This window comes from Equus asinus, chromosome 11 (assembly GCF_041296235.1).
Source record: "Equus asinus isolate D_3611 breed Donkey chromosome 11, EquAss-T2T_v2, whole genome shotgun sequence".
Lineage (NCBI taxonomy): Eukaryota > Metazoa > Chordata > Mammalia > Perissodactyla > Equidae > Equus > Equus asinus.
The window spans coordinates 47,785,861-47,808,270 of NC_091800.1; the positions used below are offsets into that span (position 1 = coordinate 47,785,861).

The following is a 22,410-nucleotide window of genomic DNA, read 5'->3' on the forward strand; positions in this document are numbered from 1 at the left end:
CGGGCTTCCTGCTAGAGTCCTTGGGTAGGCAGATCTGGTGTCTGGGTCAGCAGGCGAGAAGTCCTGGTGCTTGGATGCAAAAGGACTAGACCAGTGCCCGAATCTGCAAGAGTGGGTCTGGAGCCCAGGATCACTGGGGTGGGCTTGGCACTTGAGTCTGAGGTGATTGGCTTGGGACCTGGTCTGCATGGACAGACATGGGCCACAGGGGCCAACCAGGCATCAGGGACTGCCAGGTTTGGCCCAGCATCTGGATCCACAGGCTGCTTTGGTACTGGGATAATCGGGAAGCCTGGTTTCCCGAGAGCCAGGTTGGCGGCCGAGACCATTGTGGCCGATTTGGTGCTAAGATGAGCCTGGAGCTTGGGGTCCCTGGAGTCAGCCTACAACCTGGGAGCTTGGGGGCCAGCCTGAAGGTTTGTTCTTCTGGGGCAGGTCTGGTGCCAGGACAAGCAGAGAGCCTGGATCTGTGGGAGCCAGCCTTGAGCCTAGGTCCACAAGGGTCAACCTGGCACTGCGGTGGGTGGGGGATCTTGACAACGTGGGAGCTGGCCTGGTGCTGGGATGGGTCAAAAGCCTGAGTCTCTAGCAGTTGGCCCTGGTGGGCCCAGCCCACTTAGGAGCCTGAGTTTGTGGAAGCTTGCCTGCAGCCTCAGTTTGAAGGGTCTGATTCAGAACCTGGGGTCATAGGAGCCCGCCTGTGCTAGGACAGCAAGCTGACTCTGGAATGTTCTGGGAGCCTGGGCCGCTGGGAGCTTGCCAGGAGCCTGGTACCATGAGCACTTCTTGGGGCTGTGGGAATTGCCTGGGGCTACTGAAACCAGAAGACACCAAGACCTTTTTTTCTGAGTTTGGTACAGAGCTATTATAAACTATGGAGCTGATTGAGAGATTTAGGTGGATTTAGGTGAAGAGATTTAGAAAGTTATTCCTCTCCCAACAAAAAGAATCTATGTAAATAAACTTTCTATCAGTACAGAAAAACAGTCCTACTTGCCTACTCCTAAGTATTAATATCTAAGTTACTTACAATAGTATTTTTTTTACTGTGTTTAATATATTCTGTGTTTCTAAATGACATCATTTCAATTGCCACTTTTAGCCTCAACTACTTTCATGATACTAATGCTCAGAAAGCAACGTTAAAATAATAAATATATTCTTGAAATAATTAAATTCATTGTCAAACATGAACAAAGAGGAAAGCAGAATATGGTGCTCTTGAAATGCCAAGTGTTTTGGTCTATAGAGCAGGATGCTCTTTGTCCCCATCACATATTATCATATCTAAGTTTTTATTTGATCATGAATTATTGCACGCTCATTCTAAAAATTTCAAAGAATATACATGTTTATACATTTAAAAAAAGGTAGCCCCTTCTTTATCCTGCCTAGGAGCCCTGCTCACCAGGAATGAGCTTTGTTGTCTATACATTTGTATATCCTTCCTCACTTTTCCTATGCACATGAATTTATAAATAACATTAATTCCAAGTCAGAGGATATTAGCTATTTAAGATTTTCTCATTTATTTCCGTCCAATACATTTAATAATGGCTAAAGGGAGAAAAACCTTTCACAAGCTGAATCATATTTCATGATATACCTGTACTTTACAACAGAGTAGGACCCAAAAACCCCTTAATTCTCTTACCATTGAAAATTTGACTGTCCAGTTATTAATATTGATCTTGTCAGTCTAATTTTCAGGATCTGACATCCCTAATTATGGGGAGCCTATCTATCAAAAAATCCACCATATTTAGTATTCAGGGATTTACGTTCAAATTTATTGGTTGACTTGTTGCTAATCAATTATTCTGGGCCATTTATGAGATGTCTATATTTATTTTAGAATTTCTCTGAGGACCTAAAGCACAGATAAATTCAGAATTTTGGTTATTTTTCATGCTGAAAATGTGTTAATGTATCCTCTTATGTATTATTAACCTTTCAAAGCTAACTTGCTTAAAAATATTCCTAACAATAACCTAGTGTATCTATACAGATATGGTATTTCATAAATACATTGCTAGTTATGACCTACATCAGGTTAAAAATAGGTATACAATACAACCGGCACATAAACAAGGGTTTTTTTTTTATTATTATTGAGTTATTGATAGGTTACAATCTTGTGAAATTTCAATTGTACATTAATGTTTGTCAGTCATGTTGTAGGTGCACCACTTCACCCTTTGTGCCCACCCCCCACCCCACCTTTCCCCTGGTATCCACTAAACTGTTCTTGGTCCATAGTTTTAAATTCCTCATATGAGTGGAGTCATACACAGATTATCTTTCTCTCGCTGGCTTATTTCACTTAACATAATTCTCCCAAGGTCCATCCATGTTATTGCAAATGGAATGATTTTGTTCTGTTTTGCAACTGAGTAGTATTCCATTGTATATATGTACCACATATTCTTTATCCATTCGTCTGTTGATGGGCACTTAGGTTGCTTCCACGTCTTGGCTATGGTAAACAGTGCTGCAATAAACATTGGGGTGCACAGGACTTTTGGGATTGCTGACTTCAGGCTCTTTGGATAAATACCCAGTAGTGGGATGGCTGGATCGTATGGTAGTTCTATTTTTAGTTTTTTGAGGAATCTCCATACTGTTTTCCACAGTGGCTGCACCAGTTTGCATTCCCACCAGCAGTGTATGAGGGTTCCTTTTTCTCCGCAACCTCTCCAACATTTGTTGCTATTAGTTTTAGATATTTTTGTCATTCTAACAGGTGTAAGGTGATATCTTAGTGTAGTTTTGATTTGCATTTCCCTGATGATCAGCGATGATGAGCATCTTTTCATGTGCCTATTGGCCATCAGTATATCTTCTTTGGAGAAATGTCTGTTCATGTCTCCAGCCCATTTTTTGATTGGGTTCTTTGATGTTTTGTGGTTGAGTTGCGAGAGTTCTTTATATATTAAGGATATTAAGCCTTTGTCAGATATATGACTTGAAAATATTTTTTCCCAGTTAGTGGGTTGTTTTTTTGTTTCAATCCTGTTTTCATTTGCCTTGAAGAAGCTCTTTAATCTGATGAAGTCCCATTTGTTTATTCTTTCTATTGTTTCCCTTCTCTGAGAAGGCATGGTGTCTGAAAAGATCCTTTTAATACTGATGTCAAAGAGTGTACTGCCTACGTTTTCTTCCAGAAGCCTTATGGTTTCAGGTCTCACCTTTAGGTCTTTAATCCATTTTGAGTTTATCTTGGTGAATGGTGAAAAACAATGGTCAATTTTCATTCTTCTACATGTGGCTTTCCAGTTTTCCCAGCACCATTTCTTGAAAAGACTTTCTTTTCTCCATTGTATGCCCTCAGCTCCTTTGTCAAAGATAAGCTGTCCATAGATGTGTGGTTTTATTTCTGGGCTTTCAATTCTGTTCCATTGATCTGTGCACCTGTTTTTGTACCAGTACCATGCTGTTTTGATTACTGTAGCTTTGTAGTATGTTTTGAAGTCAGGGATTGTGATGCCTCCCGTTTTGTTCTTTTTTCTCAGGATTGCTTTAGAAATTCGGGGTCTTTTGTTGCCCCATATGAATTTTAGGATTCTTTGTTCTAATTCTGTAAAGAATGTCATTGGGATTCTGATTGGGATGGCGTTGAATCTGTAGATTGCTTTAGGTAGAATGGACATTTTAACTATGTTTATTCTTCCAATCCATGTACATGGAATGTCTTTCCATCTCCTTATGTCGTCATCCAATTCTCTCAGAAAGGCCTTGTAATTTTCATTATATAGGTCCTTCACTTCCTTAGTTAAATTTACCCCAAGGTATTTTATTCTTTTTGTTGCGATTGTGAATGGTATTGTATTCTTGAGTTCTTTTTCTGTTGGTTCATTACTGGAGTATAGAAATGCTACTGATTTATGCAAATTGATTTTATACCCTGCAACTTTGCTGTAGTTGTTAATTACTTCTAACAGTTTTCCAATGGATTCTTTGGGGTTTTCTATATATAAGATCATGTCGTCTGCAAACAGCGAGAGTTTCACTTCTTCCCTCCCTATTTGGATTCCTTTTATTCCTTTTTCTTGCCTGATTGCTCTGGCCAGGACCTCCAGTACTATGTTAAATAAGAGTGGTGATAGAGGGCATCCTTGTCTCGTTCCTGTTTTCAGGGGGATGGGGTTCAGTTTTTGCCCATTGAGTATGATGTTGGCTATGGGTTTGTCGTATATGGCCTTTATTATGTTGAGGTAGTTTCCTTCTATGCCCATTTTGTTGAGAGTTTTTATCATAAATGGCTGTTGGATCTTGTCAAATGCCTTCTCTGCATCTATTGAGATGATCATGTGGTTTTTATTCCTCAGTTTGTTGATGTGGTGTATCACGTTGATTGATTTGCGGATGTTGAACCATCCCTGTGTCCCTGGTATGAATCCCACCTGATCCTGATGTATGATTCTTTTGATGAATTGCTGAATTTTGGTTGCCAAAATTTTGTTTAGAATTTTTGCATCTATGTTCATCAGTGATATTGGCCTGTAGTTCTCTTTTTTCGTGGTGTCCCTGTCAGGTTTTGGTATCAGCGTGATGTTGGCCTCATAGAATGTGTTAGGAAGTGTTCCATCTTCCCTAATTTTTTGAAATAGCTTGAAAAGGATAGGTATTAAATCCTCTCTGAAAGTTTGGTAGAATTCCCCAGGAAAGCCATCTGGTCCTGGGGTTTTATTCTTTGGGATGTTTTTGATTGCTGTTTCAATCTCTTTCCTTGTGATTGGTCTGTTCAAATTGTCTGCCTCTTCTTGAGTGAGCTTTGGGAGATTGTAGGAGTCCAAGAATTTATCCATTTCCTCTAGGTTATCCATTCTGTTGGCATATAGTTTTTTGTAGTATTCTCTTATAATCTGTTGTATTTCTGCAGAGTCTGTTGTTATTTCTCCTTGCTCATTTCTGATTTTGTTTATTTGAGCTTTCTCCCTTTTTTTCTTTGTAAGTCTGGCTAGTGGTTTGTCAATTTTATTTATCTTCTCAAAAAACCAGCTCTTTGTCTCATTGATCCTTTCTACTGCCTTTTTCATTTCAATAGTATTTATTTCTGCTCTGATTTTTATTATTTCTCTCCTTCTGCTGACTTTGGGCTTCATTTGTTCTTTTTTCTCTAGTTCAGTTAGGTGTGCTTTAAGGTTGCTTATTTGGGATTTTTCTTGTTTGTTAAGATGTGCCTGTATTGCGATGAATTTTCCTCTTAATACAGCTTTTGCTGTATCCCATATGAGTTTGTATGGCATGCTATCATTTTCATTTGTTTCCAGGTATTTTTTTATTTCTTCTTTAATTTCTTCAATGATCCATTGCTTTTTCAGTAGTGTATTGTTTAGTCTCCACATCTTTGTGCCTTTCTCAGCTTTTTTCTTGTAATTAATTTTTAGCCTTATAGCACTATGATCTGAGAAGATGCTTGTTATTATTTCAATTTTTTTAAATTTGTAGAGGCTTGCCTTGTTTCCCAACATATGGTCTATCCTAGAGAATGTTCCATGTGCATTTGAGAAGAATGTGTATTCAGCTCCTTCAGGGTGGAGTGATCTATATATGTCTATTAAGTCCAATTGTTTTAGTTTTTCATTCAGCTCCACTATTTCCTTGTTGATTTTCTGTCTGGATGATCTGTCCATTGATGTGAGTGGGGTGTTGAGGTCCCCTACTATTATTGTGTTGTTTTTAACATCTTCCTTTAGGTCTGTTAATAGTTGCTTTATGAACCTTGGTGCTCCTGTGTTGGGTGCATAGATATTTATAAGCGTTATTTCTTCTTGATGAAGTGTCCCTTTGATCATTATATATTGTCCCTCTATGTCTCTCTTTACCTGTCTTATTTTGAAATCCACTTGGTCTGATATGAGAATTGCAACACCTGCCTTTTTTTCCTTGCTATTTGCTTGAAGTATTGTCCTCTACCCCTTCACCCTGAGCCTCTGTTTGTCCTTGGGGCTGAGGTGTGTTTCCCGGAGGCAACAAATTGTTGGATCTTGTTCTTTAATCCATTTTGCCACTCTGTGTCTTTTTATTGGAGAGTTCAATCCGTTCACATTGAGAGTGATTATTGATGCATGTGGACTTAATGCTGTCAATCTGTCGCTCATTATCTTGTTTTCCTGTGTTTCTTTTCCCGTGTGCTTTAGACTACCCATTTAATACTGCAATTTCTTATGCTGGGTTTCTTAGATTTTTCCTTATCTATGATTTGTGACTCTGTTCTGTACTTTATTTTAGTGTCTACCTTGAAGTTTGTATCTAGAATCTCGTGTATAATATAGTCTATTCTCTGGTGGTCTCTTACTTACTCGACCAATACTGATTTAGACCCTTTGCTCTTCCCCTCCTAAATAATTATTTTCATTTTTTATTCCAACTTGTCTTATTAATTTGTAGTTAGAGTGCTAAGATCGTCCTTGTTTTGGTAGTTTCCTTATTTTTACCCTAATGCTATAGTTGAATATTTGCTGTCCTGTTCTGGTTCTATCCATCGGTCTCCCTAGTCTGTGGATTGTGTCCCCTTTCTCCCTTTTTTCTTTTTTCAAGTATGAGAGCCTTCTTGAGGATTTCTTGTAATGGAGGGCTTTTAGTTACAAATTCCCTTAACTTTTGTTTGTTTGGAAAAGATTTAATTTCTCCCTCATATCTGAAGGAAATTCTTGCTGGATAGAGTATTCTTGGCTGAAGAATTTTATCCTTTAAAGCTTTGAATTTATCACTCCATTCTCTCCTAGCTTGTAGGGTTTCTGTAGAGAAATCCGCTGACAGTCTGATAGGGGCTCCTTTATAGGTTATTCTCTTTTTTTTTCTTACTTCCTTGAGTATTCTTTCCTTATCATTCCTATTTGCCAACTTTACTATTATGTGCCTTGCGGTGGGTCTTTTTACATTGACAAATCTAGGAGATCTAAAACCCTCCTCTACACACATTTCTCTGTTGATCCCTAGATTTGGGAAGTTCTCTTCAATAATTTCGTTAAGCACACTTTCTGCTCCATTTTCCTTTTCCATATTCTCAGGAATTCCTATGATCCTTATGTTCTTACTCCTCATTGAATCCATTATCTCTCGGAGATTTTCCTCATTTTTTTAAATTCTTAGTTCTCTTTCTTCCTCTGTCTGGTGCCATTCAGCCTGTCTGTCCTCGATTATGCTGCTTTGCTCCTCTATGTTGTCTACATGGGCATTCAGAGAATCCGTATTCTGTTTTATCTGGTCCATTGTGTTTTTCATCTCAAGTAATTCTGTTTGATTCTTCTTTATGATTTCAATCTCTTTTGTGAAGTACCTCCAGAACTCGGCTTGTTTCTCTATCTTTCTCTCTACCTCATTGAGTTTTTTTATTATAGCTGCTCTGAATTCATTATCACTTAGTTTACCTAATTCCAAGTCCTCAGGACTTAATTCTGTGTTTTTATTGTTTTCCTTCTGGTCTGGGGCTTTTATAAATTGCTGGATGGTAGAGGAGCGGTTTTTTCTCATGGTGGTAGAATTCAGTTGCAGTTACAGCCTGTCACCACTAGATGGGGGTCGAGAGCGGCGTGTTAGCTCTCCGCCTTGGGGCAAGATGGCTGCGCCCACTGGCTTTGCTGGGGGGGAGGGGCTGTTACTCACACGCCCCGGTCTGGGTTCAGATCAGTTCTGTTCTCTGTTCTCCCAAGGCCCTTGATCTATAGGGTCCCCACGGACGGAAGCTTTCCCCCCGTTAGCGGGTCTCCACTGAATCAGCGGCAGGAGTCCTGGATGATCCCCCCGTCGTGCGGCCCCTCCCCCGCTCCTTCTGGACCTGCGCCGCAGCGATCGCTGACTCTAGGGGAGGGAGCGATGTTCTCTCCTACTGTTCCAGTGCCTCCGAAGGTATAAAGCTAGGTTTATGATCTCCGCCTTCTTGGTATTGTAGGTCTCTAACAAGCTGGCATTATGTTTATTCTCTGAAATTCAGTTCTTCGAATCTTTTGTTGTATTTTGGAGGGGAGAGAATCCCGGGTCAGCTCACCCCACCATTTTGCTCCACCCACTCAAACAAGGGGTTTTATGAAGAGTTCTTTAAGTTAAGCTCGGTTAACTTGAATAGGAATTTATCTGAAAGTTTTGAATGATGAGATAATTAATAGGAAATTAGATATATATGATCATTATGAATAAATATTTAGTTAGTGCTTATGATATTAGCTTGCAATGCCTTTCCTGAAAGAGCAGATCTTAATGCAAATTATTTCTTTTCTCATTATTTGAAATTATGATAATAGTTCCACATTTTCCAGTGCTAATGATTGCACTATTATATATATTTTGCCCAAAGACAATACTCAACTGTGTTAATCCAAATATAAAAGAATAACTTAAAAATCCACTTATTTGTTACTATTGCTAAAATGATTATTTGTTTAAAGCAAAGAGCTAATTTTGCATTAATTACAATCATTTTTTTGTGCAAAAGTGTAAATAAAGAAGTACAATGTACCTGCAATTGCTGAAAACAGCACTGGTTTTATTATTTAATTTTATTGAGATTATTTTGGCTCATAATATTGTGTAATTTCAAGTGTACGTGACTATGTATTAGTTTCTGTATAGGCTGCATCATGCTCACCACCAGTAGTCTAGTTTATATCTGTCACCATAAATAAGTGCCCCTTTACCCCTTTTGCCCATCCCCTGACCCCTTTCCCATCTGGTAACCACTAATATGGTCTCTTCTTCCATGTCTATGTTTATCTTCCACGTATGAGTGAACTCATGACCTATGTTTAACTTAGAATCATAAGTATGTAAATTACTTGTGAAATAGTACTAAAGTTTTAAATCACGGTGTGAAGAAAATATAAATCCTTATTTGAATTAATTTGGGAGACAGCCTTAAACTAAAATTTTTCTTATCACAGTTAAGGAAAACATAGATGATTGACAATAATATATTTAATTTAATGCTTGCCAAATATGTAAAAGATTTAGAATAATATGTATAAAAGTATACACTGCTCAGATGTTTTAGAGTAATCTAAATCGAGAAGCAATTTTACTTCTCAGTCACTTGGATTATTATAAAACAACTTGCATAATTAAACAAATTATTTAGAAAATAATCTTAACAGTTGAGATAAGAGTAATAAAGAAAACAATGTAGAATATAATTAATAGAGGAGAATTACTTAATATATTGGTTAAAATGTTTCAAATGAGAAATATTAAGTTACTATCGATAAAAGGCTATAAAACAAGATCACATAAATTATATGAAGCACTGCTGTTTTGTAAAAAAAAAAGAGCATTTGATTTGTTTAATATATTTTTGAGTCGTTTGAGTCCCTCTACCTTCTTAAACAAATATACATAATTATTTAACTAATTTGTAAGTTATATAAAGTAAATTTAGTTAAATGTCAAATTAAGAATATCTCTTACAATAGAATTTTTATCTAAATGTTATTTAGATGACAGCTCAAGATAATTTGCATATTTGCCACAGATATTACAACATTGAATGTCTCAATAATAATGACTATTTATTAATTGCTCTCTTGACAATGACAACACAATTTCATAGAAATATTTGAAAAATAAGTGTAAATAGTATATTATTAGAATTGTTGCCATAGTTAGCTGGCAGATTGAACTCTACAAGGCCTAGATACTTTATTCAATGTTAAATGTTCCTTCCCATGCATTTCAAGTGTATTGGTTCAAATTCAATGCCCATATTTTAATATTGCTACAATGGTAAAAATATAGCCTTATTTTTCTGGAATCCTTTTAATAGTTCACAACTGGATGCATATATATATATTATCTAGATAAAATAATTTGAATTTAAAAATATAGGGAAGAAGGGTACATAAAAAACAACTTTTATATGTGGATAATCTACCCTTTTACTTCATGAAATGACATACAGCAAGGTAGTCTAAGGGTATTTGCACATATTCAATTATTTAAAATAATCAGCATCAAAATTAAATTAAAATTCTTTTCTCACTTAAAATGTCCAAAAAAAATTGAAAAACTGTGTAAGAAACTAACATCAAATTTAACAAATTTTCATAAGTAAACTGATAGCAAATCAATATGGCACAAAATAATCAGATACCTAGTTCATGTAACTTGGAATTATCAGTCAGAAATATATAAGGGATGTTCAAAAGTATATTAGCTTTCAGATATATTGGACCTTAAGAATAATATCTCTGTGTCATAAATTAAAGAAGTTTTAACAAGTGCAAAATAAAGATGCCAAGATAAAATACTTTGAATTTCCTAGTTGAAACAAGTAATATATATCTGACTTCTTTTCAATTTTCTTGGAAAGTATATCTCATTTCGGATCTTAGGTACATCTTCCTAACTTAAAATTTATTTCCACTTAGTATGATTGTGTCACATAAAATGCAGTATTTATCAAGCTTAAATAGAGAAAGTTTTATTTTTGAACTAGTTTTACTTGCTTTATTTCATTAAAAGAAGATAACTTAAAATGACATTATAACTCACCCCTAAAAGGAAAGAAACAAGAGTAAAAGAAAAATACCCAAGCTTTCTTTGAAATATGGATTCTTAATTCTCTAATCATAGAATATTTTGCAAGTTACACGCTAGGCTATCAGTTTTAAAAATATGAATGCATATTTTCAATAAAGACAGATTACCATACCTATGTGCAGGTATCTTTCGGTTCCCAACAATCAGGATAACATCACAGAGTTGCTGCTGTTTCAGGTAACTTTCCATTTTTCTGAAGGTTTGCTCTGCATGGTGAACAGCCTGATAGAATTCTTCAGAGCTGCTAGAGTCCATATCACTTTGAGGTGTCAGCGAATGGCTAGCTGCTGACAGCCTGCAAATCACACACAAAAAAGATGTGTTTATAAAGTGCCACCAATTGTCCAGAACTACACACAGAGCTTCGGAGTTTTATAGGGAAAATCAATGCATCTCTCCATATGTTCATCATTATTAATATACGTCAGAAAAAAAATCTGTTTTGAGTTAAATGATTAGCTGTAGGAAGCAATAAATGGATTGTAAATCATCTGTTTTTTCTCATCCTAAAAGATTTAAAAGTTGGTTATCTGCATTTATTAGGACATTAAGTTAGTAAACCCTAAAATGTCACAGAAATAGTAAATTACAAACATGCTCATTCTAAAATCAATTACTAATGAAATGTTAGTTTGATGCATTTGCTATTGAGTAGATCATCTAATTATATTGCTCAAAATTATGATTCTTATTGAATGCTGCTTTACAGAAGTAGGTGATTTTATTATGAAAAATCATGAAACATGGATGCAAAAAAGATTGACAATAAATTTGAAAGTTGTTGACAGTTTCATAATGTGTACCCAAATGATTAAACAAAAATATACAGAATGTATAAGCTCAGAACTTAAAAATATTTTAATCAAATATTTAATTTACATATAGAAATATATATATATAAATGTAATAAGCTTTACGATTTTGAAGTCTATAATACCTAAGTTTGGCTACTGTATCTAAGATCGTAGAATTAACAGATGAATTAACAACGAAGCTTTTAAAATACCATAATCCATATCGAGAAGATTCTCTATATACGTAAATGCATGATAGGCCCAGCAGACCCAATTAAGTGTTCTGATGATAAACCCTTAAAACGATTTAAAAATGCAAATGATTTAGATACGCAATAAAAATATGAAATAGCTTATTTCAAGATAGAAAGTAACATGGAGAATTCTGCTTCCAATTACAATGGAATAACTTGTAGCAGACTAAACCCCTCACCAAGAACATGAGACAAAAAGTTACACATGATATCAAAATAACCATTTGAATTTAATAATAGTTAATAAGGCAGTCAGGACTTGAAGGACCAAGATCCAAGAATAAAGCTAAACTCATAGATGGCAGCTCAAAATTCTACACTGCTTTTTCTTTTCCTCTCAAGGTTTTTACTCATTATAAGCAGCACAGGGTGAGAGTCTGAGAAGCTCAGTATTAGGTAGCACTAAGCAGAACTTCTGGCAGCATCATGGGGCTTGGGGAAAGAATGAATATTGAAATTAGGGGTTCCTAAGGCAGCCAGAATTTGAGGGGTAAATGAAGAGCCATAAAGGAAAAAAGTTCAGATAAGTCGGTCTTTCTGTACCTCTTTCTCCCTAGAGGTATTTGCTGATTCCTAAGCTAGACAAAGCAGAACATGACTTACAGAAAGTTGAAAAGTTAAACAGAGCTTGAAAGATGAAAATTTGAATTTAAGGACCAGCAAGGACCAGGGACTGTAGTAAATACCCAGGTTCTAAACTGGACACCGTGAAGGGCTGTATTCCAGGAGTCAAGGGAACTGGAAATAGACAAGATAACACAAAGACTGAAACCTCAATTTGAATCACTGAAATCTCTGATTGCATCGAGGTGAGCTTCTAATCTAAATGTCATCAGACAGTCAAAATAAACTCTCTTTAGAAAAAGAACCTCTTCCAGACTCTACAATTTCTTGTATATGTATATGTAATGCTTGACATTCATAAAAACAAACAGCAAGTTTATAAAGGAACAAGACCCAGGGAGAAAAACAGACAATGGAAACAGATTCTCAGGTGCTAGAGGTATCTCTGAGGAGGTGGATAACAATTAATTATTTAGTAGATATGAAAATAACTGTCATTAATCCGTTTTAATATAGATGACAAGCTGAAGACTTTCACAGAACATTAGGCTGTATGAAAAAATCAAATGAAAATAAAGAAATATAATTTAGCATAAGATTTTAGTAGATAAACTGAACTTGAAGATTAGATGCAGGTGAAGAAAGCATAGTGATCTTAAAAAGCAATAGAAAATATTTAAATTAAAATACTGAGATAAAAGATAAAAAAATAGTTTCAGAAACAAATAAAACATGGTAAGAAATTATAATATTCATGTAATTGTCATCTTAAAAGTAGGAGAGAGAAGTGGAGGGGCAAAAGCCATCTGAAGAAATAATGGACAAGAGTTTTCAAAAATGTGTTAAAGACATCAAGATACAGATTCAAGATTCACTATACTTCTCAGGATAAAACAAAGAAAACTACACATCATAATAAAAGCAGTGCAAACATAAATAAATAAATAAATAAATACTTAGAAGTTGCCAGAGGACAGAAAAAGAGAACATGTCCCCCTACTCATTTAATGAGGCAAATATGACATTGGTACAAAACCTGACAAGGATTTTACAAGGAAGGAAAATTAATACCCGCTCTCTCTTCTATACATATTTGCAAAAATCCTGAGCAAAATATTAGCAACCAATACAGAAATGTATCTTTAAAAAAAGAAATTTATGTAAACAAATGTATAGAATATGTAGTTGATAGTGCATCAAGACTAAACCGGACCTAATTAAGGAACACATTTTAATCCTATAAAGTCACCTAATTCATTCATATAACAAACGTCATGTTTAACTGAAACCTTTCCTCCTTGAGATTGAAAACGAAATCTATTAGCACTACTTTTATTCAACATTTTTCTGGAAGGCCTTGCCAGTGTAATGTAAGCAAGGAAAAAATAAATAAAGCCCGTTAGTTAGATAAGAAAAAATGTAGCAGATATTATTTCCAGAAGATGTGTTTGTGGACAAAGAAAATCCAAAAAAATCTACAGAGAAGTTTATAAATCTAAATCCATTAAAATTGTGTGTGTTCTCTATCTATACTATTTGTCTATACAGCATGGTTATTTTCATCAGACTTTACAAGTTGTCCTTTAAATATTGAGACTAATACAATTTTGTTATGCCATATGTTTGTCTTTTACAAGTTTACAAATTACAAACCCAGAATATGGTCGTTTTCCAGCACATGTTTTAGGAATTCAGGCTCAGGCATATATGGCAATAACAGCAGAATTTGTCCACACATTTACACACTGAACAGAAAAGTCACAAAATACTCTGCAGGATGCATTTTTAAATCTAGAATGAACATATTATCATTGGCTCTCAGGAACTAAGGGGAATTGGGTCAGGACTATAGGCAAAATAGATCAAAACTGCCCCACTGAGATCCTGATGTTTCTGGTCTGGTACATAGGCCACGTAATAGGGTCTAAAAGTCAAGATATTGGAGACAGTCTGCAGAATGGCTACAGATTGGTTTAAAGGGGGTTTAGGATAAAGTCTCCTTTCAGAGCCTTATGTTAATTACCTACAAGTTAAACAAAGTACTTAAGGCAAAAAGTTTACACCTCACTCAAAATTTCATAACCTGGGAAATGTTATCAAGGAAAGAATTTAATATACTTTATCTTAAAGTCACCCAAGTAGTGATAGATGTATTGTTAGAGCAACTAGTGAAAGAAATAGAATAATGCAGTTTTAGAATTTGGTGAGACCATAGCAATAAAATGAAATAGAGCATAGACTTTGATAGGATTTATTCAAAGTCTGAAAGCTAATTACTGTGAAGATAATAACCAACAAATCTGGATTATAATGTAGACTTGGGCATTTTCTGAAGAATTTGAAATAAGTCTTACAAGAGCAGAGGGCTAGAAACTTAGGCTCCAAAATTATCTTTTTCAGGGTTCAAGTTCACTCCTAGATTTTTTCCTAAAAATTCTCATGCTTTGAGTTTCTCCATGTTATATCTGAGAACAAGTCACTTTTCCTGAAGGTTGGTTGATCTGTCAGAGAAATGGTTATGGTGATTTGACTTGATTTTCTCTCTATTAGGTCACTGTCACAGTGCTTGCACATTTTCTCTTAAATCATTTCCTGATCTCAGGCTTGGGTAGGACTTGCGGTCCTTGACTTTTGACTCAGGATTTAAAAAGGAGTTTCCACATCAGAATACTTATGATTTTAAGCTGAGTTTCATTATTTAATCTTCTTCCCATCACATATCCAGTCTTATTAGGTTAATGAACAAGGCTTTAAAATTTTAGGAAATAGAGATTATGTCTTTACATTGTTTCTCATAAATATTTACTAAAATCTGATATTGGATTATTTCTCTTACTTGTAATTTCTCTATCTTCAGCCTAAATAAGCTTTACAGTCTTTTTCCCATCTGAGAGTTTCTCAGATGTTATGATCTGGCACTGTAATTTTTATCATTTTGTGGCCCAACAACATAAAGCTTTAAGTTACAATAAACACAATTTAAAAAGTCCAAGATAATGTCTTCCCATTAGAATTTAAGCATACTTAAGACTTCTCCAACCTAACATATATAAAACAATAAAATGAATGAATATTTTTCTTGACCTCTTGACTGAAGTCATGACTCGTGACTGAAGCATGGCTTTTCCTTTCTATTTCCTTTCACAATCCTATGTCTTGAAAGGGTTGTCTGCACTCATTGTCTTAATTCCTGACCCTCCAAACACTCCCCAATCTATTGCAATCTTACTTCCCCAACCATCCATCTAATAAAATTGCTTTTGCCAAGGACACTAGTATCTTTTCTTGTGCCTTTATTTAGTTTCATTTTCATTCCTAACCTAATTGCTGAGAACTACCAAAATACATTCCTGTTCCTGTGCTAAACAATTCATGGCTAAATATTGTCTACTTTCCCTGTACCAAACAACTATGAGAGGAAGCATATTTTCCTATTTTTGTGCTGAGCAATATTGGGATTGGGCAGAAGTAATTTAGGGCTTGCAATCAGGAAATAGTTACTTCTAGAAGAATAGAATGTGAATTAACTACAAGAAAAAGCTCTGAAAACCGATTACTCATCTGTTTTCACTTTAAGACCCTTACCTACATGCTGATCTAAAGCTATTACATCATAAATTCTGCCCTTTGCCAACCAGGCTCCAGCCATCAATGCCTCCCTGGTTCAAATTACATATCATGTGTTACGAGTTCCTATATGATGTGATACTTTAATATCCTTCAGCTCAAGCTCTAATGCTAGCCATCCTAAGTAATTCCAGTCTCTGTGATATGTCACACCTCTTTCTTCTATACTTTTCACACACATATTTTTCTTTACCTGAAACTTTCAAAGCACATTGGCATTCTCATTGATAGCTTTACTCCTTCAGAGGTCAGTTTAAATACCACTTCTTTCAGAAAGACTTTTAATCCTCATGGCTTGGGGGGTTGTGGTTTACTCTCAGATGCTAATTACCTAGTATGGTTTAAATACATTCCTGGCCTGTAGAATGTTTTAGGGGATCAATAACGGTTGAATAAATTAGTGAAGAATATTTAATGAGAAGATGGCCTTGGCCAAATATCAGTATTAATTTGGTATTTTTTTTGTTTCATAGAACACAAAAATGTGTTTTGGTAAAGGAATTTATATCCCAAAACCCAACAGAGTGCCTGACAAACAGAGTAGTTAGTAAATGCTTGTGTAAATTGCTATTATTGAATTTTGAATAGCTTCTGATGTGGGCTTGGCGAGCCGAGGAGTTGAAAGAAAGATTTCTTGGACTCTCAAGATCTGGTAGTTGTGCCCTTTTATTCAGAGAATAGCATGGGGACAGGACCGATGGGCAGTGAAGGGCTGCAACATGGAGGCAGGACCCATGGGCAGTAAAGAGCTGCAATGGTTGAGGGTTAGGGCTAAACTTATAAGGCATAGGTATGTGAGTTACTTCTTAACAAGACAAAGGAAAGATCATGTTAAAAAGTCATTATAATGGTATCAATGCAGGTGGAGTCTGGTTGTTGAGTGGTCTATAACTTTGGATAGGAAAGAGGTCGAATCAGGTCAAGGACATCCTATACACCCCAGAGGATGATAGAGATCGGTTTGTAGGCCAGGACGCCTTAGGCTTCTCTCCCAGGGGCAGACTTGATCTTCATCAGCTTCCAGAGCTCAGGAGGAAAAAAGCATCTATACTACTATAACTGAGACAGGAACCAACCTAAGGAGACAGGACCATCTCAAAGCCCCGGGCCTAACAAGATAGGGTCCTAACAAGTTTGACCCTAACCAATGGGTAAGCTAGGAGAATCAGATAGAGGCCACCAAGATCCACATTCCATAGCCTCTGGACTTTTCTGGGCTTAAGCATGAGCTCTAGTACCCAGGAGTCCACTGAAGGTGACCCTAGGCCTATTAACATAGTAAAAATCATACCCAGGGCTGGAAACTAGCATACTAATGACACGTGTCACATGAGGTGGCATGCTGAATAGCCCAGGCACAAGCACAACCCTGCCTCTACATGCCACGACAAGGCACTCTTCCTCAGCCTTTGCCTAATCAAAGCCCCACAATCTCGCTCCCTAATGAGCCAGTCACTTGCCCTCTTTCTTTCTGCACTGCCTCCCTTGTGCCTCTCCTGTGCACAAGCTAATAAACTTAACTTTTCTACTCCCATTTGCTGTCTCTCTTGATTTCTATCCTGGGGGACAATAAGAACCCAATGTGCTGGTAACATAACCAGAATATATGCTGTCTTGCATTCTCTGGTAGTGCACTTATGTACATTGTAAAATACTAAAGAATACACAAAATATACTGTAGAAAATATTTTTAAAAATCCTTTAAACAGATATCATGCATTTATTTTAAACAAAGGTCTCTAAGACTAGATCCCAGCATTATTATTCTTTCTTTAATGTCAGGGAGTAAGAGTGGAACTAAAAGGGCAAAATAAATTTGCAAGCAGTTTTCTGTTTCTCTTGAGTGATGAATTAATTTTTGTTTTGAGAGAATAATTTAAAAGCATATCTATAATATAAAATAAAAGAGCTACCCATAGTAGTTCTTAGGTAAGACCTGAATTTAGTGAAAGATGCTTTTATTTAAGTGAAAAAATAACTATTTATTTAGTTCAGATTTAGTGTACATTTCAGGCAATGTATATCTCTTTATATTGTTTCAATTAGAAAAATATTTATTTTAATTTTTAAATTGTTTCTTAGTGAGAAATTAAAAGTTTGCTATTTTCTTCCTTTTTCACACTGCTTAAATAATTTATACGAAGCACATGTTATTCAGTTTTAAAACTGTAGTCATTATTACAAGTCATTATTATAAACAATATCAAAGATCAAAAATTGATCATAAATTCTCAGACAATAAAATACGTTATTACACATCTATTTAACCTTGAAAGTCCTCCACCCAGAGTTAATGTTTTGTTACTTAAAAAAAGAAGAAAAGAAGAAAGAAAAGAAAAAGGGAAAAGATTTTAATAGCTAAATTTTAAAAATCAACTTTGCATTATTATTATATTAAAGAATGAAACATCATGATCATATATTGGCACAGGAGAGTAAACTAGTGTTCAAAATAAATGTCAGCTTATGTTAAACACATTAATTTTCAAATCTTTTAATAACCCCCAAGAGAGAGGTTTGGATCCAGGAAATATTATAATGGATAAAGTTCAAGCACAAGGTGCTACTACTTAAAAACAAGAAAAATGAATATAGTCATTAATGTTGCTTCTGGGTACAATTTTCTTTTATAAGATAATTGGAATTTTAAGTAAGGCTTTTTATCAGAAGTATTGAAACACACACACACACACATACATACACATACACATTGGTAAAAGAGAACAATAAAAAAAGAGGACTAACTTATGAGCCAAAGTGTATGTATTCTAGGCTCCATTGATTGCTGCGTTCTGAATCTCAATTAGTTTACGTGTAAAACAGAATATCATTAATAAGCCTCCTCATAGAAAGCTCGTAGAAATAAAATAGGTATTTGAAGCTGCCGTGTAACTTAAGCTAAGTGTATTTCCAAAGAAATGCCAGATGTGAAAATAGTTTTTGTGAGATAAAAGGAGTACTTTTATAAATTAGGCACACGTCAGTACAGTGCAACATGTTGCTTGAAAAATTATGTCTACCTTTAACAATAAACAGTCATATAAAACATAAATAATACATTCATTGTTTTCTTCTTTTAAATATTAAAATGCATAATCCACAGATACACCTATTTTGAAGTATTTTTAAATGTTAGAAATTACAAAATTGAAATCTTTTCAAGAACATTAAACTCAAAGAAAATTGTGGTTGAAGGCATGATGAGAATGGTTGACAAATAAACCACATTTACATGTTGAAAATTCTAACAAAAAATGTGAAATCTGGGAAGAAAAACAACTCAGAGGGAGATTCTGGCAATGTAGGAAAAGATTCAGAATTAAGGTTGACCTCGGTCAAATGAATTGATGTGGTTCTACTCACCCAGTGTTCAAAGAAGTGGCTTTAACATCTATCGCAGGCTAAAAGAAGCCTGAATTAACAGGGATCCTAGAATCAGTAATGCCAACATTTCCCGGTCATTCTGTAGAAGAAGAACTAAAAATGCTTAAGGATATGGAAATGATACAGCAAATCTATCATGGCCAACCTGTTTAACCATAACTTCTGGATGGAGTTTAAACAGGAAACAGTTATTTTCTGTTTAACCGTAACTTCTGGGCCTAGTGAACATTCTTCTCACCATTAAGAAATTCATTGGCAAGCAGACAAATAGTATACTTTTAAAGCTCTCTGGTCAGTAAACTTTAGGTTCTGAGGATACAATTAAATTGAGCTTTTTGATGTCAATGGCAATATTGTGCTAGATGATGATGCTTAAGAATTAGAGACAATGTGGGCTCTATTGTCACTATAGACTACTGCCAGTTGTCCAATCAAGCCTGCCACCTGTTCTGGTAAATGTTTGTTGGAACACAGCCACACCTATTTGATTATGTATTGTCTATGGCTGCTTTCTTGCCACAACAGCAAAGTCGAGTAGTTGTGACCGAAACTATATGACCCCCAGAGGCAAAAATATTTACTATCTGGCCCTTTGTACAAACAGTTTGCAGTTTGCTAGTCCCTATTATGACTGATTATAGGAATGTAGTAGTGATAAGTGTATTTTAGTTACCTGTAAACAGCTCTGTAAGTAACAAGTTTATCATGAGTTGCCTGCATTACATGGACAGTCTGCTAAGTTGTTACTTGGTCTATTTAATCAGAAAGAGTATAGATCTTTCATGTAGGAATCTGAGTTGAGTCAACATGGTGGAACTTTATGCTCTTTCTCTAAGTTACTGTATCTAAATTAATTCAGAGATTCAAAGCTTCTTCACTGATCATAAGACCAGGTTGCTTTAAGAAAGATTGCTGAAAAATTGCTACAAATCTGTAATGGAAATATTTATCCATGTTTTCCCCAGACATTAGTCTCTAGGCACTAGAAAATAAAAAATACCAAAGTATTCCAGCAAGTTATTAAATATTATCTCTGAATTGAAGCAGGTACCTCACAACTCTACAGTGTTACCATATCTGCCAGACAGAGAGGAAGTCGATGAAAGCCAAGCAATAAACTGTATATTTGTCCAAGTCCATATCCTGGTGTGTTCACTGGGCCCACAGATTCAACCTGCAGTCATTTCCTTAGTCCCAGAATGCATAGTTGGGAAAGATGTATTCAGAGACTGCCGCAATTCTCATATTGGTTTCTTGACCCACAAGGTCAGGTCTATTAAGGAAGAATGTGTCAACTGAACTACCAACACACACTGACCATCGTAGTAAATCCAAAGCTATACTGTATTTGTAAGGAATTTGCAGGTGTTACTGCCACATTGAAAACTTAAAATATATGAAAGGGTAGAGATTCTATTATATCCTAAATTAGTTCATTCATTTGGTAGGTACCAATTCCAGATGGATTTTGAATAATAACTAGCTTATCACAAACATAATCAAGTAGTGATGATAATTGTAGCTGACATTCCAGATGTGATATTTTTAGAGAGAAAAATCAACACAGCCCTGGCACTTAGTATGCAGCTATCAACTGAGCGTAACACTTTTTTTTCTCAATCAACTAATGTTAAGGAAATCAGAACTTTTTACTTTCTCCTAACAGGAACATCAGCAGCACTTCAACGTCATACCACAGGGAAATGACAACTCTCCTTCTCCCTATGGTTTGCAAGAACTTTGATCACCTGACATCGCAAAAAACATCACAAATTTCCATGACACCTATGAAATTATGATCATTGGATCTGGTGGGGTGGAAATAACAAGTATGCTAGATGTCTTGCCTGCTGGAGGGTGGGAGAAAAATCCTGTAAAATTTAAAGGGCCAACCACATCAGCGAAAATTCTAGGGGTAGTCCAATTAGAGCATATTAAGAAATCACCTTTAAAGCAAAAGTCCTTAAGTAATGCATCTTGTACTACTTGTTTCTAATACAAAGGCCCAAAGTTTGATTAGACTGTTTGTTGGTGACATAATATGCAAAATTTAGGTAATCTATACCCACCAATTTTCCAAGAAACTCACGAATCTATCAGCTTTGACTGAGGCCCAGAGCTAGAGAGGGCTCTGCTGCAGGGTTGAGCTGTTGAACAAGCTATTCTGCTCCTTGGGCCTTATGACTCAGAAGATCCAATAACAGCAAGTGTCTGTACCAGACAGAGATGCACTAGGGAGCCTGTGGCCAGTCCAATCAGAGAATTATAACCTAGAATGACTTTGGGAGCAAAATCATAGGTCTTGTAACAAAAATTCTCTATTTAAGAATCACCTCTTGGTTTATTACTGGGTCATAAAAGAGATTGAATGCTGACAAGGAGGCAACTGTGAACTGACCAGATTATTATGATTTACAAAATCATAAAGAAGAATATGTGCATAAGCATTCTATCATTATATGGAAATGGTATATATGAGAATGGGCCTGAGCAGGTCCAGAAGTAAATCGCACGAACACAGGGCTCAGATTCCCTGGTACCTGTTTCTGCCGCTTTATCACGTCTACCTCAACCAGTACCTAGGCTCTTATATTAGTTTTCCACTGATACTAACAAAGAGGAATAGCTCATATTGATAAAACAGTCTGTCAGGAAGAAATCATAAGTATGAAAACAGCTAAAATAATTTTGAATGTATAACCCCCAAATTGCTAGAAGTTTAAAAACTTTAAGACAAGTCCACAAAGTGGGATATTTGGAAATATTTCTCCCCAAAATGGATAAAACAAGAAGAAAAAAATATAGAGAGACCAGTTGCATCACATCATCGGTGAGATTGATTTAACAAATACATAGAGAACTGTGTTTCCAGCAAAGTTACATCTTCTCACGCACATTTGGAATTTTAATAAAAACTGCTTTGTGTTACACAAAATTAAATGACACTAGACACATTCTTTGATCATGGTGCAAAATCACTGGAAATTAAGAAGAAAATATAGCTAAAATGTTCATCCACTAAGAAATTCAAAAGATATTGTTTAAATAATTATTGAAGTAAGAACAAATCACGGATGACAAATTTATTTAGAAATGAATAAAAATAACAGCGTTGCATTTAGAATGACTGCATAGTGAAGTTTAAATGTTACACCGAGAACAATTTATGGCCTTATGTAGATTTATTCAGAAAAGTAATAATAATAAAGAGTGAATATTAATAAATTCTAAGTCTGATAGCAAATAATCGGTAA

General features: G+C 35.5%; 1 protein-coding gene across 2 annotated transcripts in view; it reads right to left on the reverse strand.

Annotated features, from left to right (window-relative positions):
- The window catches only part of KLHL1 (kelch like family member 1), a 334,991-nt gene that overhangs the window by 211,843 nt on the left and 100,738 nt on the right, over window positions 1-22,410 (reverse strand). For both annotated transcript variants that reach the window (XM_014860009.3, XM_070480883.1), the window contains exon 2: window positions 10,646-10,828. In XM_014860009.3, coding sequence (XP_014715495.2) covers window positions 10,646-10,828 — 183 coding nt within the window. The remainder of the gene's footprint in view (window positions 1-10,645; window positions 10,829-22,410) is intronic.